The following is a 14279-nucleotide window of genomic DNA, read 5'->3' as shown; positions in this document are numbered from 1 at the left end:
TATATATATATATATAATGTGTGTATATATATTATATATATGTGTGTGTATACATACATATATATATATATATATATTTTATTTTATTTTATTTTATTTTATTTTTTTTAGATGGAGTCTTGCTCTGTCACCCAGGCTGGAGTGCAGTGGTGTGATCTTGGCTCACTGGAGCCTCTGCCTCCCAGGTTCAAGCGATTCTGCTGCCTCAGCCTCCTGAGTAGCTGGTATCACAGGTGTGTGCCACCACGCCTGGCTAATTTTTGTATTTTTAGTAGAGAAGGGTTTTGCCATGTTGGCCAGGCTGGTGTCGAACTCTGACCTCAAGTGATCCTCCCGCTTCAGCCTCCAAAAGTGCTGGGATTACAGGCGTGAGCCACCGTGCCCGGCCCTGTATCACTATGTTTTAATGATTAACATCTGCATCAGGCTCCTCTAGACGTCGAGCTGGCTGAAGATGAGATTAAACCTCATTCACCTTTGGATGCCTGCCTCTGGCCCAGTGTCTGACACAAGCTTTGCATTCACGGATGCTTGCGGAGCATGTGAAACAATCTCTTCCCACTCCCTGCCTCATTGTCTGAGGAGCCTTCATTATCCTCTACTTTTTTCCCTTTGTAAATTAGGATGAGGTGAAAAAGCACAGCAGACAAGATGCAAAGCATTCACGCCAAGTCCTCAATTCACAAACTGAGGATCTGATGTGCTGTTGTAGCCTCACAGTGCTAGGTCCCGTATGGGACACCAGCTCCATCCCATATGCTCACCGTTGTGCACTGCTGTGTATAAAGCCCTGAGCTAGAGGACAAGGGAGGGAAAAACTGGAAACACTGAGTCAGAGGCGGCTCGGGATGAAATTTGAGTCCGTTGGGAGCATTCTGTCTAAAACCCCATCGACAGAGGAGGAAGCTTGGGCCCAGGGAGGAGTCGTCCTCCTCCTCGCTCAAGGTCAGACCAGCCAGGATGGGAAAGAACTCCACTTTCAAAAGAAGATCTGTTTCCCCAGGACCTGGGCCCTGTTCAGACAGGAAGGCGGACTTCAGGATGGATGGGGAAAAGGATGCGGTGGGAGGCTCCGGGGCCGGCCTTTGGACTTGCATCCTGTGAAGGTTGAGTAACTCCACGGATCTGTCTCTTGCCGCTATACCACTTGCCAACTGGGTTTGGAGTCTCTTGCCTTGTGAGTCCTCAGGGACCAGAGAAGTGACTCAGTGAACACTTAGTACATCGTTGGCACTGGGGATTGTGTGTGTGATTCAGGAGTCACTCCCAGAGCTTGTGCTGATTAACTCCAGAAACTCACCCAAAGCCTCCTCCCCACCCCCTTCAATAAGCCCAGGATCCAGGGATCAGATTGTGTGAGCTGGGACCTTCCGTGGCTCAGACTCTCCTAAAATGTTTCTCACGTCTCCACTTGCCAACCCGTCTGGTACCGACAGAAGATTCCCGGACCGCGAACTCCCGGGCTAGGAGCTTCCTGCATGCACTGCCTCCTGCCAGCTGCCCACATGGAAAGCAGGACCTCGGGACCCCCTCTCTTCCTGACCTCCCCTGGATTCTGAGCGGGTCCACCCTCAACCAAAGCGCCCCTGTTTTGCTGCCTCGCCTTTCTTTTTCTGCCTTGGGAATTGTCCTCCTCTCTCCCCATCCTACTCCCACTCTCGTCCTGGGGGGTGTCTGTCTTTTCTGATCGCCCCCACCCCCTTCCCTTCCCTCCTCCTTTTCCTCCCTGGGCTCCGCCCCCAGGCCCCGCCCCCTCCTCCCCGGCCCGCGTCCCTCCAGCCCCTTCCCCATCACCCGCCCCTCCAGCGGGGACGGGGGCGTGGGGAGGGGGCGCCGCGCGGACCAGTCGTCCGCCCCTCCCTGCGCGCCCAGTCCCCGAGCGCGCGCCCGGCGCCCCCCTCCGCGGCCTCCCCGCTCCCGCCTCCCCGCCTTCTCCTCCTCCTGGTGACGTCCGGGTCCCTGCCCGACTGAAAACTCCGCGCCGCGGCGGTGGAGGCGGCGGCGGCAGCAGCGGCGGCGGCGGCGGAGGAGGAGCAGCGGCGAGCCGAGGCGGCAGCGGCGGCGGCGGCGGCCCGAGCGGGAGCCCGAGCGGCAGCCGGCGGCCGCGGGAGCCGCGAGGAGCGCGGGGGCGGCCCGGAGCGCGCCGGGGTCCCCGCGCCCCGCTCGCCCGCCGCGCTCCGAAGATGGTGGCGGCGCCGTGCGCCCGGAGGCTGGCCCGGCGTTCGCACTCGGCGCTGCTCGCGGCGCTCACGGTGCTGCTGCTGCAGACGCTGGTCGTGTGGAATTTCAGCAGCCTCGACTCCGGGGCCGGGGAGCGCCGCGGGGGCGCAGCGGCCGGCGGCGGGGAGCAGCCGCCCCCGGCCCCGGCCCCGCGCCGGGAGCGCCGGGACCTGCCCGCCGAGCCGGCTGCAGCCCGAGGAGGAGGAGGCGGCGGCGGCGGCGGCGGCGGCGGAGGAGGAGGAGGAGGAGGACGGGGGCCGCGGGCGCGGGGAGGCGGCCCCGGAGAACCCCGGGCACAGCAGCCGGCCAGCCGGGGGGCACTGCCCGCCCGGGCTCTGGTAAGATGCCCTTTCGGCTCGCGCCCGGCGGGGAGGGAGGGACGGAAGGAGGAAAGCAGCCCGACCCCACGCCCCCCTGGCCCTTCAACCTGGTCATCAGGCTGGGACTCCGCAAGCCTGCCGACTCCACATCGCCTCCTTGCCCGGGAAGCCGGGTGGGGTCCCTGCCGAGGCTCAGGGGTCGTGGGCTGCCCCATCCAGAGTCTGAGCACCGACCCCTTGGGGTCTGGGGGAAGTTATCTCCATTGGGGGCGCTTTGGGAGTTACCGAAGTCCTGCTGGGCTCCTGTTCCCCGTCGCTTTTGCTGGGGACCCCAGCTGACTTGTTCCAAGCGTGTGGGTCTCCGTGCCTCGCTCGTTCCCTGCCTGAGTGAGTGGATCGTGCCGGATCCTCAGCCGCTGCTCCCGGGTGTTTGTCGCAGCAGCATCTCTTTGCTCTTGGCTGAGCTGGGTGCAGACAGATGAGCCCTCTGTTCGTCCTGGCCTGCGGTGAGGGATGGGCTGGGCGTCCGGAGTCCTTGTCCGTGCCCCTGAATCAATATTCAGTCCGGGGTGCCTGGTCTGACTTTGGGTCTCCTGTTTCTCCTCTCTGAATGTCTGAGCCTCCCGTCTTCACCTTCTCTGTCTCTAACCTTGCCGTCTCCAGTGCCCTCTCTGACTTTATCTCCTCCCCATCTCCAGTTTCAGGCGATGGCTCCTTCTCCTAGCTGGTTGTCTCTCTGTCTTGTTGCGGCCGGTTCGGGTCACCAGCTGTGTTTCCAACCACACCGTCAGGCTTCTAGTCCTGTGGGATTTCTTTGCCCTCCGTGGGTGTGAACGGTCAGGGCTCTGAAACTGTTTCTTCCGCAGGTCTGGGGCCATCTGGGTGGCTGGGTGGGGGACTGACTTGTCTGCCTACCCTGTCCCCAACTTCTCCAGGGGTACCTTTCCCACCACCTTCTCTGAGCTGCCTTGCCCAGCCTACTGAGCTAGGAACACGTTGGGTAGGAGGCCGGAGTCCCCAGCTCAGAGCCAAAGTCTCAGCTCCCCGTGGGTGTGAGTTCTGCCTTAGGGCATAACCGGTGTGTGTTGTGTCTGTTTCTTCATCACTTGCCTGCTAGGATTTGCCTAGCCGCTAAAGGATATTAGACCCCAGAGGGGTGATTTCGGGATCCTGAGGACCAAATGCATATCTCTATCATTTTTCACTTTGGGAGTCCTCACTGTAGACTGCCTTCGTACACAGCGTGATGCTTTCTGAGCCGCTAAACTTCTTGGAAGTCCGTGTGACCCTCTCTGCCGGAGTGCAGCTCTTCGTGCCTGCGAGCTGAGCCAGCCCCAAGACGTGATGTGATGGCATTTCATGTTGCTGTGTGGGTAGTAGGGAGAAGTCTTTCCCTTATTTGCGGGGAGGAGAGTGGCGTGAGCTTCCTGATGGAGAACCAGAACATTCCTCCTGTCCAGCGATCTCTGCTTTACAGGGAGGGGTCCTCTGAGACACTGCCTTTGAACTCCCGGAGTTGATAGTGATAGGTTCCGGCAGAAATGCAATTAGAAGTTCTTTCTGCATGCAGAGCCCAGAAGGTGGGACGGAAGGGTTGTGGGGTGTGCCCTGCTGGTCCAGTGTAGGAGTGTGTAGGGTAGACACGGTGGGGGATGCATGGGGCTTACCGCATCCTTTGCGTCTGGGGTTCAGAGTGGGTTCAGGAGGTACCTTTAGGCTGCACATAGCACCTGTTGAAATAAATGAAGAGAAGGGAGGCAGGGCCGGCCGATTTCTTCATAGGTCCCTGGTATTGTGAGCATCCATCCCCAGCGCCTCTCTGTGTGCCCAGCTCAGTGTTTCACCCTCTCTCACCCAGCTTACCCTCTGAGAGATTTGCAGTTGTGGATGGAGGTAGGTGGGAACACACCATTTTTCTTCTCACTTCCTTTTGGAATTTCAGTTCCGGCAGCAGAGTTGCTTTGCTTTTCTGCATCTCTGCTTCCAACTGCAAGTTCAATTACTCTCCCCAAACCTACATGTCCTATGTCTCAATTTCTTTACCTTTCAAGATAGACATTTATGTGTTTGGTTTTTTTCTCTTGGTTCTCTTCCTGGTAGCTGTCTATCATGCTGTTGATTATTGTCGCTGAGGGATTTGTATTTTATTTTATTTGCTTGTCTCTCTCCTTTCTTTCCTCTCCCCTGACACCTACTCCATGGCCTGCTAAATCCTGAAATCACGGTACAGACAAGCTGGCTGGAGCCCGGGGTCTGCCTACTCTGGCTGTGCCCACCCGGTTCCTGCCCTTCCATGGAGCTCCAGGAGACCAGAAGGGGGCAGGCTGTTCCCAAAGTCCTGGAGCTTGGGTTGCAGGCAAGGAGAGGACCAGACCTTTTTGCAAGCAATAGAGGCTCTTGCAATGTGTACTTTGTTTCCAAACCCTGCCCGGGGCTGCCGGGATGATGCTTTGGAGAGAAATTCGGGAGTGGGACATTTAAAGACACAAATCCCCGTGATTTTCCAGATGGCGCTTGTAGAGAGCTGGTTGGACACGTGCGTAGGAGAAGATGCTTTAGCTCAGTGCTCTGTTGCAGGCGGGGATGGGGTGGGGTGGACAGTCTTCACTCTTGCATGTAGAGGGAACCTGTGTCCTGGGTTGCTGGTGGGTGTTTTGCAGAGTGTGTCAGGCAGGCGTTGTGTATAGAGCATTTTCTAAGGCAGATCTTCCTGCCTCCTGATGCCCACGGTCTCAGAGCATTTGTCCTTTTTAATGTTTGGGGAGCTGCGCTTTGGTGGAAGGCACTGATTGTATTTTTGGTGCACTTAAGAAGCCAAGAGGAAACACCCCATTTCTCAAGTAGTCAGAGTCAGAGGGCATGTCCAAAAAAGATTTGCAAGCTCGTCTTTTCCTCTCAGCCTCTTTCAAAGCTCTTAAATATTAGAATTACTGGGTGGATTGCAGCTGTTCTGTGGCCGTGACACTGATTCCTTCACTGGGTCTCCAGTAAGCTGTGGATTTTACTGTCATCTCAGAATTCAAGAAACAGACAGGCTCCCTTATAAAGGGAGGAAAAATATTAGGAAAGCTGTCGCAAGGATCAGCCTACAGGTTCTGAATAGATTTTGGAGCAAATGAAAGAGAGCTGTGTGTGTTCATGTAATGAATGTTTATTTTCTTTCCCCAGTGACTCTCTTCTTGAAGTCCCCACAGTTATTGCTTGTTTTCTTAGATAAACTGTTAGTCAGTTTCATTTAAGAAATCTAATTTTTATTACCCTTCCCACCCCCCAACTCCCGCCCCACAGAAATACACAAAGTAGAATGGGGTTTCTGTATTATCCCACCCCTTTGTAATGTTGATTTTCGGCGGAAATTCCTCATACTTCACATTACTCAGATAACTTGGGACTTTTTTAGACATCAGCGGTGACTTTGAAAGATTGGTTCACTGGCTTTACATCACCTCTGCTCCTAACAAACAGCCTCGGAGGCATAGCGTTTCTTTCTATCCAAATGGTTTGAGACCACAGAAAACAGGGTATTTTATTGATGGTTCATTTTTTTTTTCATACTTTCAATGGAGTTTTATTTTGTTTGAGCGACGCATTACACTTTGTATACAGAAGTATGCGTAATTGAACAATATTTATCTAACTGCAGATATTGCCATCTGTTTAAATCGTCTATTGGAAAATGTTAAAATAGATAAATAAAAGTAGAACTTAGATGCATAGGTATAGATATGTTTGAAATATAAATTCTAATACATCTGTTCATTTCTAGTTTTCTCACACTTTAGACATTCTCTTTAATATCAATTCATTTTTGAAAAATCTTGCAGAAGGTTAGGTGGTCAAATGCTTGCTATTTTTCAGCCAGGAAGCCAGCCGTGGCATCAGTTCTTATTTACTGGTGACGGTTCAATTTTGATTCATGGTTTTATAAAAAGAGTAAATTTGGTGGCAGAGATTTGACATCATTGCGTCATTGTGTATGCGTGTGTATCCCCAGAAAGAAAGCAAACATATCCTTAGGATTGTCTTTGAAATAAGAGTCTGTCCCCCTCTCCAGTTTGTTTCAAAACCCTGCTGGGGCTGCTGGGATGATGCTTTGGAGGCAGATTCAGGATAAGGTCACAAGTCTATCTATATTAGTGTTTCAGAACAGAAGAACTAACACACACGCTCTTTGAACTGCACAGGTGAGGTTGAGGGTCTCTATCTTTTGGCCAGGGCTGCCCTAAGAGTTGTCACTTATGATATCTCTCTTTCCCTTTCCTTTGCATTTCCCCATTTCTACCGACCCAGATCCCCATCTACCAGAAACAACGAGAAAATGCCTTGGGGAAAATAAAAAATAAGTGAAAACCAAACTCCATCTTAACGAAACCTGCATTCTAAGGAAAGGGTGTGGTAACAGGAGAAAAAGTCCCAAGAAGTCTATGCCAGGCCCCAGCACAAATGAAAGAGGCCCCTGTCCGGTATCCTCAGGTCTGACATCCCTGGGTTCCCCTCCCGGCTCGGCCCTTTCTTGTGTCCCTGGCTTTGGGCAAGTCACTGTCATTTTGCTCCTCTGTAAGTCTGAGCTACCTCATAGGACTGTATGAGGACAGAGTGTAGCAATACATATGAACCGATGTGGGCCTGGTTCCTAATCAGTGCTGAAAAGTGAGCTGTTGTTCTCACAAGGAAATTCTTGGTATGTTTGAAAATAAGCAATTTCTTCCAGTTATTCATTTTCCCACACAGTGCGGAGTGTGAGTAAACCCAAGGCAGTAGAATGAATATAGCTCTTTCTGTGTGATCAGGAGGGGCTATGGTAGAAGAAGGAATACTGACATTTATTGAGTGCCTGCTGTATGCCAGGCATCATTTGGGCATTTTGCATACCTTAGGTCATTAAATGCTCATGCCACCCTCCCCCCCCAAAAAAAAACCTGCAAAAGCTTTCCAGGAAGGAAGATGGTATTACACAACTGATATAAAGCTAAAACTGTGGACACCCAGCTAGAAATCGCTGGTCTTATGATTGCTTATTATGTGGCAGGAATAATGGAGGGACTTGTAAATATTACCTTACTGCCTTGTTGAATTCTCCCAACTCTGTGGGATAGAACTGTTGCTGTTCCCAGGAGGAAACTGAGGTTCAAGGAAGTGAAGCTGCATGCTCATGAAGTTCGCAGAGCTGGGGAGTAGCAGAACTGAGATGCAAACCCAGGCCTGCCCCTTTCCAAGTGATGGCACCTGTCTGAGCTGCTTTTCTTCTGCATGGTTTATTGATAAGCCCCACGTGCAACTATGTCATTCCCAAAAATCTTTTTTTTTGAGACAGAGTCTCACTCTGTTACCCAGACTGGAGTGCAGTGGTACAGTCTCTGCTCACTGCAACCTCCGCTCCCGGGTTCAAGCGATTCTTGTGCCTCAGCCTCTGGAGTAGCTGGGTCTACAGGCGTGTGCCACTACACCTGGCTAATTTCTGCATTTTAGTAGAGATAGAGTTTGACCATGTTGCCCAGGCTGCTCTGGAACTGCTGACCTCAAGTGATCCACCTGCCTTGACCTCCCAAAGTGCTGGGATTACAGGCCTGAGCCACTGCACCTGGCCCCCAAAATCTTTTTTTTTTTTTTTTTTTTTTTTTTTTTTGAGACGGGGTTTCGCTCTTGTTACCCAGCGTGAGCCACCGCGCCCGGCCCAAATCTTTATTCTACTTTTCTCACTTCTTATTGCAGATTCCTAAGAAGGTACCGACCCTAGAAAAGAAGCAGACATGCAATTTACATTGAATCAGACACCTAACTCATGATGCAAATACAAGGGTAGTAATAATGATAATGTCTGCATAGCAGTTATGATGTGTTAGGTGGTTTTAAAAATGGATGCATAATAGTTTTAAATATTTTGGGGGTCGATGTGATATTTTGATATGTTCGTATAATGTGTAATGATGAACTCAAAGTAATTGGGTTATACATTACCTCCAACATTTATCTTTACTTTTTGCCAGAGACACAAATTCTTCTCTTCTAGCTATTTTTTTTTTTTTTTTTAAGATAGAGTTTTTCTCTTGTTGCCCAGGCTGGAGTACAGTGGCACGATCTCAGCTCGCTGCAACCTCTGCCACCCAGGTTCAAGCAACCCTTCTGCCTCAGCCTCTTGAGTAGCTGGGATTACAGGCACCTGCCACCACACCTGGCTAATTTTCTTTGTATTTTTCGTAGAGAAGGGTTTTGCCATGTTGCCAAGGCTGCTCTTGAGCTCCTGACCTCAGGGGATCCGCCCACCTTGGCCTCCCAAAGTGCTGGGATCACAGGCGTGAGCCGCCGCACCAAGATTACAGGTGTGAGCCACTATGCCCAGATTACAGGCATGAGCCATGGTGCTCAGCTCTTCTACCTCTTTTGAAATATACAATAGATTATTGTCAACAGTAATCACCTTACTGGGCTACCAAACACTAGAGCTTGTTCCTTCTATCTAACTGGATTTTTATATCTGCTAACCAACCTCTTCCTGCCCGCTCCTTTCACTCCCCCAATCACCTGTCAACTCTCCATCTTCTTGGCATCTGCATATTTAGCTCCCACATAGGAGTGAGAATGTGTGATATTTGTCTCTAAGTGCCTGGCTCATTTCAGTTAATACAATGGCCTCTGGTTTATTCATGTTGCTGCAAATGACAGGATTTCACTTTTTAATGGCTGACTAATATTCCATTGTGTGTCTGTACCACATTTTCTTTATCCATTCTTGCATTCATGGGCACTTACTGATTCTACATCTTGGCTATTGCGAAGAACGCTGCGGTAAACACGGAGTGCAGATAGCTCTTCGACGTACTGATTTCCTTTCCTTTGGATAATTAATTCCTTTCCTGTGTAGACAAAGTAGTTGGGTTGCCAGATCATATGGTAGTTCTATTTTTAGACTGTGAAGAACCTTTATACTGTTCCCCATAGTGTCTGTACTAATTTACATTCCCACCAATGATGTACGAGGGTTCCCTTTTCTCACGTCCTCACCAGCATCTGTTATTTTTTGTCTTCTTGATAAAAGCCATTTCAACCGGGGTGAGATGATATCTCATTGTGCTTTTGAGTCACAGTTCCCTGGTGATGAGAGATGCTGTGCATTTTTATATATCCATTGGCCATTTTTATGTCTTCTTTTGAGAAATAGCTATTCAGCTCTTCTGCCCATTTAAAAAATTGGATTACTTGTATTTTGCTGAGTTGTTTGAGTTCTTTATATATTTTGGTTATTAATCCCTTGTCAGATGGGTAATTTGCAAATATTTTCTTCCATTCTGTAGATTGTTTAATTTGTTGATTGTTTACTTTGCTGTGCAGAAGCTTTGTAGCTTGATGTAATCCCATTTGTGTATTCTTGCTTTTCTTGTCTGTGGCTTTTGAGGTCTTACCCAAAAAAGTCCTTGCCCAAACCAAGGTCCTGAAGTGTTTCCCCGATGTTTTTCTCTAGTTGTCTCATAGTCTCAGGTCCTAGATTTAAGTCTTTAATCTGTTTTGATTTGGTTTTTGTATTTGGTGAGAGACGGGGGTATAGTTTCATTCTGAAGGTTATCTATAGGTTATGGTTATCCAGTTTTCCCAGCACCATCTGTTGAATAGACTTTCCTTTCCCCAGGGTCTGTTTTTGATGCCTATGTCAAAAATGAGTTGATGTAAAAGTGTGGATTTATTTCTGGGTTCTCTATTCTGTTTGCCAGGCACTGTTTTAAACCCTTTATGTGCATGAACTCGTTTAATCCTGCAAGCCGTGTAATATTTTATTTTCAACAGTCAAGAAATAAACTTGAAATTGGCCAGAGAAGGAAGTCTTGAATTCAGCTCTCTCTAACCAAAGGAGAAGAGGAGGGGGGGCACGAGGATATTTTGCGTAGGGTTCTTTGGTGAGAGAAAATGGCCTTTCTTTCAACCACAACAGACTTCCTGCTGCTTCGTTCCTTCCGACCTGCTCTGTGGTTGGCCCTCTGAGGACCCCACCACTTGTACCTGAGAGCCTGGGTCTACAGGACACTGGAGAGAGAGAGCTATCTCAACGAACATGTGGTCCAAATCATCTTGTGGACACTTCCTTCCGCCTGCAACAGAAACTACCCGTTTGCCCGCAGATACTCATCAGGTGGTGTCTATGTGCTCTCTGGGTTAGATTGCCCCTCCCTTATTGGAAGCCAGAGGCATCATAAAGAAGATGGGTGTGGGGCAGGGTGTCGCCTTAGGCTTGAACCTAGACACTGGCTTTATTAGTGTTAGCGATTGCCAGCCCAGCACCCTGCCAGATGAGGAAGGGGTGGGGCTTGTTCTCGAGCTTTGAGTGTGTAGATGGGGTTGTCTCATCTTTCAGGGCTGTCTAGGGGCAGTGAATGTATTGGTCCTCTCCCAGGCCTGGTTTGTCCCAGCCAGGTGACTAACTGCTTATCTGGACATCTATTGCAGGCTAATGTGTCAGTGGATGCTAATGAGGTAATGTGGTAACAGGTGTTTGTTTCTCCTCCCAGGTCACCCTTTGCCATAATTTTTGGCCCCAAGGTGCATGGTCTCAGTTTAAGATGAATGTGTAGGGTGGAGAGGTTTATGCAGAGGTTCCCTACTCAACAGGGACACATATTGCAACTGTGGTGATGATGAGGTGGAGGAGGAGAACTTCTTTATTGAATGTACCAGACACTGTGGAAGGACTAAAAAGACATGGTTTATTGAATCCTTATAACATCTGGCAATTTATGAGCTATTATTTTCATCTCTGTTTTACTGGCTGAAATAATAAAAACTAAGGCAATAAGTTGGATAAGTTAAGCAGGTGAGAAATGTCCAAACTAGGAATTCAAGCTGAGTGGTGTCTCTGAAGGCTGTGTTCTTAGTCTCTACCCAGTTCAGAGTCAGCAAGTTCGTTGACTCTAGACCCTCATTCTCTCCTTCCCTCCATCCACTTATGCATGCATTTGTCCATCCATCCATCTGTCTGTCCATCCATCCTTCCCTCCATCCACTTATGCATGCATTTGTCCATCCATCCATCCATGTCTGTCCATCCATCCATCCATTCTATCCATCTATCCAGTTAGCCATCCATCCAGCCATCCATCAGTCCATTCATGTATTTATCTGTCTGACCATCCATCCATCCATCCATCCATAGGTCCATTCATCCATTCATTGATCCATTCATCCATCCATCTAACCATCCATTTACGCATCTATTCATTCACCCACCTATCCACCCATCTACCCATCCACCCATCCTCCACCCCTGCAGTTAGAAGGTACCAGTCCCTGTGTCTAGCACTGGAACTGCCTTGGTGAACAGGACAAATGTGCCTCCTTCCCTCCAGGAGGACCAGTCAAACAGGCAAGAGTTAGAGCCCGTGCTGGTAAGCGGCCGATCTCTAGGGAGAACACTGTCACCTCCCAGCCTGGTTCATTGCCTGTACCCTCTCCTATGGTGACCTCTTGAACACACAAGGGAAGTATCCTCTGGGAAGGTCAGGGCGAGGAGTAAGAAGTATGATTCAGGGCCCTGGAAGCCCCGAGGTCTCTGCCATCCCTGAACTGTCCACGAGGCCTGGGCGCTCCACTCATGGGGTTCAAGCTCTTCTTTTGCAGCTGAAGAAACAACCCTAGAAGTGATCAAGAGGAGCAGATGGCCAGATGCTGTGGGGCCTTAGAGGCAGGTCGTGTGATGTTGAGGAAGAAGATGGGGCTCTGACATCATCTGTGATATGGCACTTTGCCTTTCTGGGGCTCCTTGTCTGAAGCACAAACGCCGTGTAGGCACTTACCTGGCAGGGCTTGGTGATGAGGCAGCCGCTCTCTGGGTCATGGTCAGTGCTCTGCTCTGCCCTCTGATGTAGCCACATCATAGGAGATGTTTGCTAGAGCCAGGGAGACTTTCAAATCTGTGGCCCATGGGTGGGTTTGATTTTGCCCACATGGTGTGTTAGAATAAATAGGCACTGGAATTTAAAGACTAGGATATGCTGGCCTGGCACAGTGGCTCATGCCTCTCAGCACTTTGGGAGGCTGAGGCGGATGGATCACGATGTCAGGAATTCAAGACCAGCCTGGTCAAGATGGTGAAAGCCCGTCTCTAAAAAAAAAGAAAAAAAAATACAAAAACAAAATTAGCTGGGCGTGGTGGCAGGTGCCTGTAATCCCAGCTACCTGAGAGGCTGAGGCAGAGAATTGCTTGAACCTGGGAGGCAGAGGTTGCAGCAAGCCGAGATTGTGCCGCTGTGCTCCAGCCTGGGCTACAGAATGTGAGTCTATCTCAAAAAAAAAAAAAAAAAAAAAAAAAAAAAGGATTAGGATATGCCATGAGACAGTGTAGATTTTTGGAATTCTTTTAAAAGTCATAAGATCTAGCAATGCAGGGTCCACGTGTGCTTGCTTGGTGTTAAACTGTTAAACAGCCAAACTGAGGAATGGTGACACTGCAGACCCAGTGGGTCCCCAAGAGTCCCCCCAAGATATCTCCTGTCACCTGTGCCACCTGGCTGGCTCCTCTTGGCTGTTGAGTTTGCAGCCCATTTGGAAGCCCTTTTGTGTTCACTATGAAGACATAAAAATAAATATCTGTGGTCACCCTATCCCCATGTGGCTTATTCACTGCACTTATTTGCCTCTGACTGCCTGTGCCTTGCCCTAGGCATGATGGAGTCCCCCCCATGTTGCTGATGGTAGAGACACAGAATATGCAAATTCTTAAAAGCACAAGGCCATCCTGAAGGCAGACGCCCTCCACAGAAATAAACTCATGCGTTCTGCAATTTGATAAACTTGTTTCCCCTCTGCAGGGAGTGTGAGTGATGGGCTCCTTTGAGTCACCTGCCCCTCGCCCTGTGTTCCCTGTGACCTTGCTCCCCAGTAACACACACTGGGAAGTTGGGAGTATTTAGAGACAAGGGGGAGGTGAAAAGTAGAACATTCCTGAGTACCTTGGCTTGGTCCCAATGCTGTCAGGGACGGACCGTGACTTTCATCTCTGTGTCTTTTTGGCGCTTCATCAGATGATGCTAATAAGCCTGCCTCCTTCCCCGAGTTGTGAGGATTAAATTTGATAAACAGATGAGAAAGTGCTTTGAAGCTCAGAAAGCCGCATGTGAATGTAAGACGGGGCTCATGTCTTCAAGCTGCAGAATGTGGGAGTGTTCAGATGGGGTTTTCTGTGTTCCTTCCTTACAGTGTTTTGTAACTCATAGGGGACAGGGAGAGAGTGAATGAGTGAAATCCACTGGAAATTTACCACCTACTCATCTGTTCATTCATCGGTGTTGTTTGAGGGTCTGCTGTATACCGGGCCTTATGCAAAGCAGGTGGAAAGACAGATGTGACCCTGCCCGCATGCTCTTTATGGTTGGGGGGCAGCATGGCCCACCAATAAAAACAAACAAGAACATGTCAGAAAAATCAAATCGTTATAAGTGCAGTGAAGGAAATGGTTAGAGAGCTGAACGAAAAGAAGGGACTGTGGATAAGCATTTGTTTTGGATGGGGTGGATTTATTTTACTTATTTGAGGGCAAGGATTTATTTTGGATCATGCCGTTTGCCACTGTAGTTCCAAACGAGCCCCAGGAATCCAAAATATGGCATAGACACCAGTCATGATTCATCAGTGGTTGGAGGTGCTACAGGGGCAGATATTCTCCAATAGCTTTTTATAAAGAGTTGGTATTCATATCTGCATAACATTTATTCACTTCTTAAATTTAATTATTTATTGTGACAGGGACTCTCTGTG

The 14279-nt window shown here is 49.5% G+C and overlaps 1 protein-coding gene across 1 annotated transcript in view; it reads left to right on the top strand.

Annotated features, from left to right (window-relative positions):
• The first annotated feature begins 2098 nt into the window (after positions 1 to 2098).
• Positions 2099 to 14279, top strand: part of XYLT1 (xylosyltransferase 1) — a 375167-nt gene continuing 362986 nt past the window's right edge. The window contains exon 1 of the mRNA XM_017539936.2: positions 2099 to 2558. Coding sequence (XP_017395425.1) covers positions 2184 to 2558 — 375 coding nt within the window. The 5' untranslated portion in view covers positions 2099 to 2183. The remainder of the gene's footprint in view (positions 2559 to 14279) is intronic.

The sequence above is a fragment of the Cebus imitator genome, unplaced genomic scaffold (genome assembly GCF_001604975.1).
Source record: "Cebus imitator isolate Cc_AM_T3 unplaced genomic scaffold, Cebus_imitator-1.0 Scaffold122, whole genome shotgun sequence".
NCBI lineage: Eukaryota > Metazoa > Chordata > Mammalia > Primates > Cebidae > Cebus > Cebus imitator.
The sequence above is the reverse complement of the archived record's forward strand: the minus strand, read 5'-3'. Positions and strand labels throughout refer to the sequence as shown.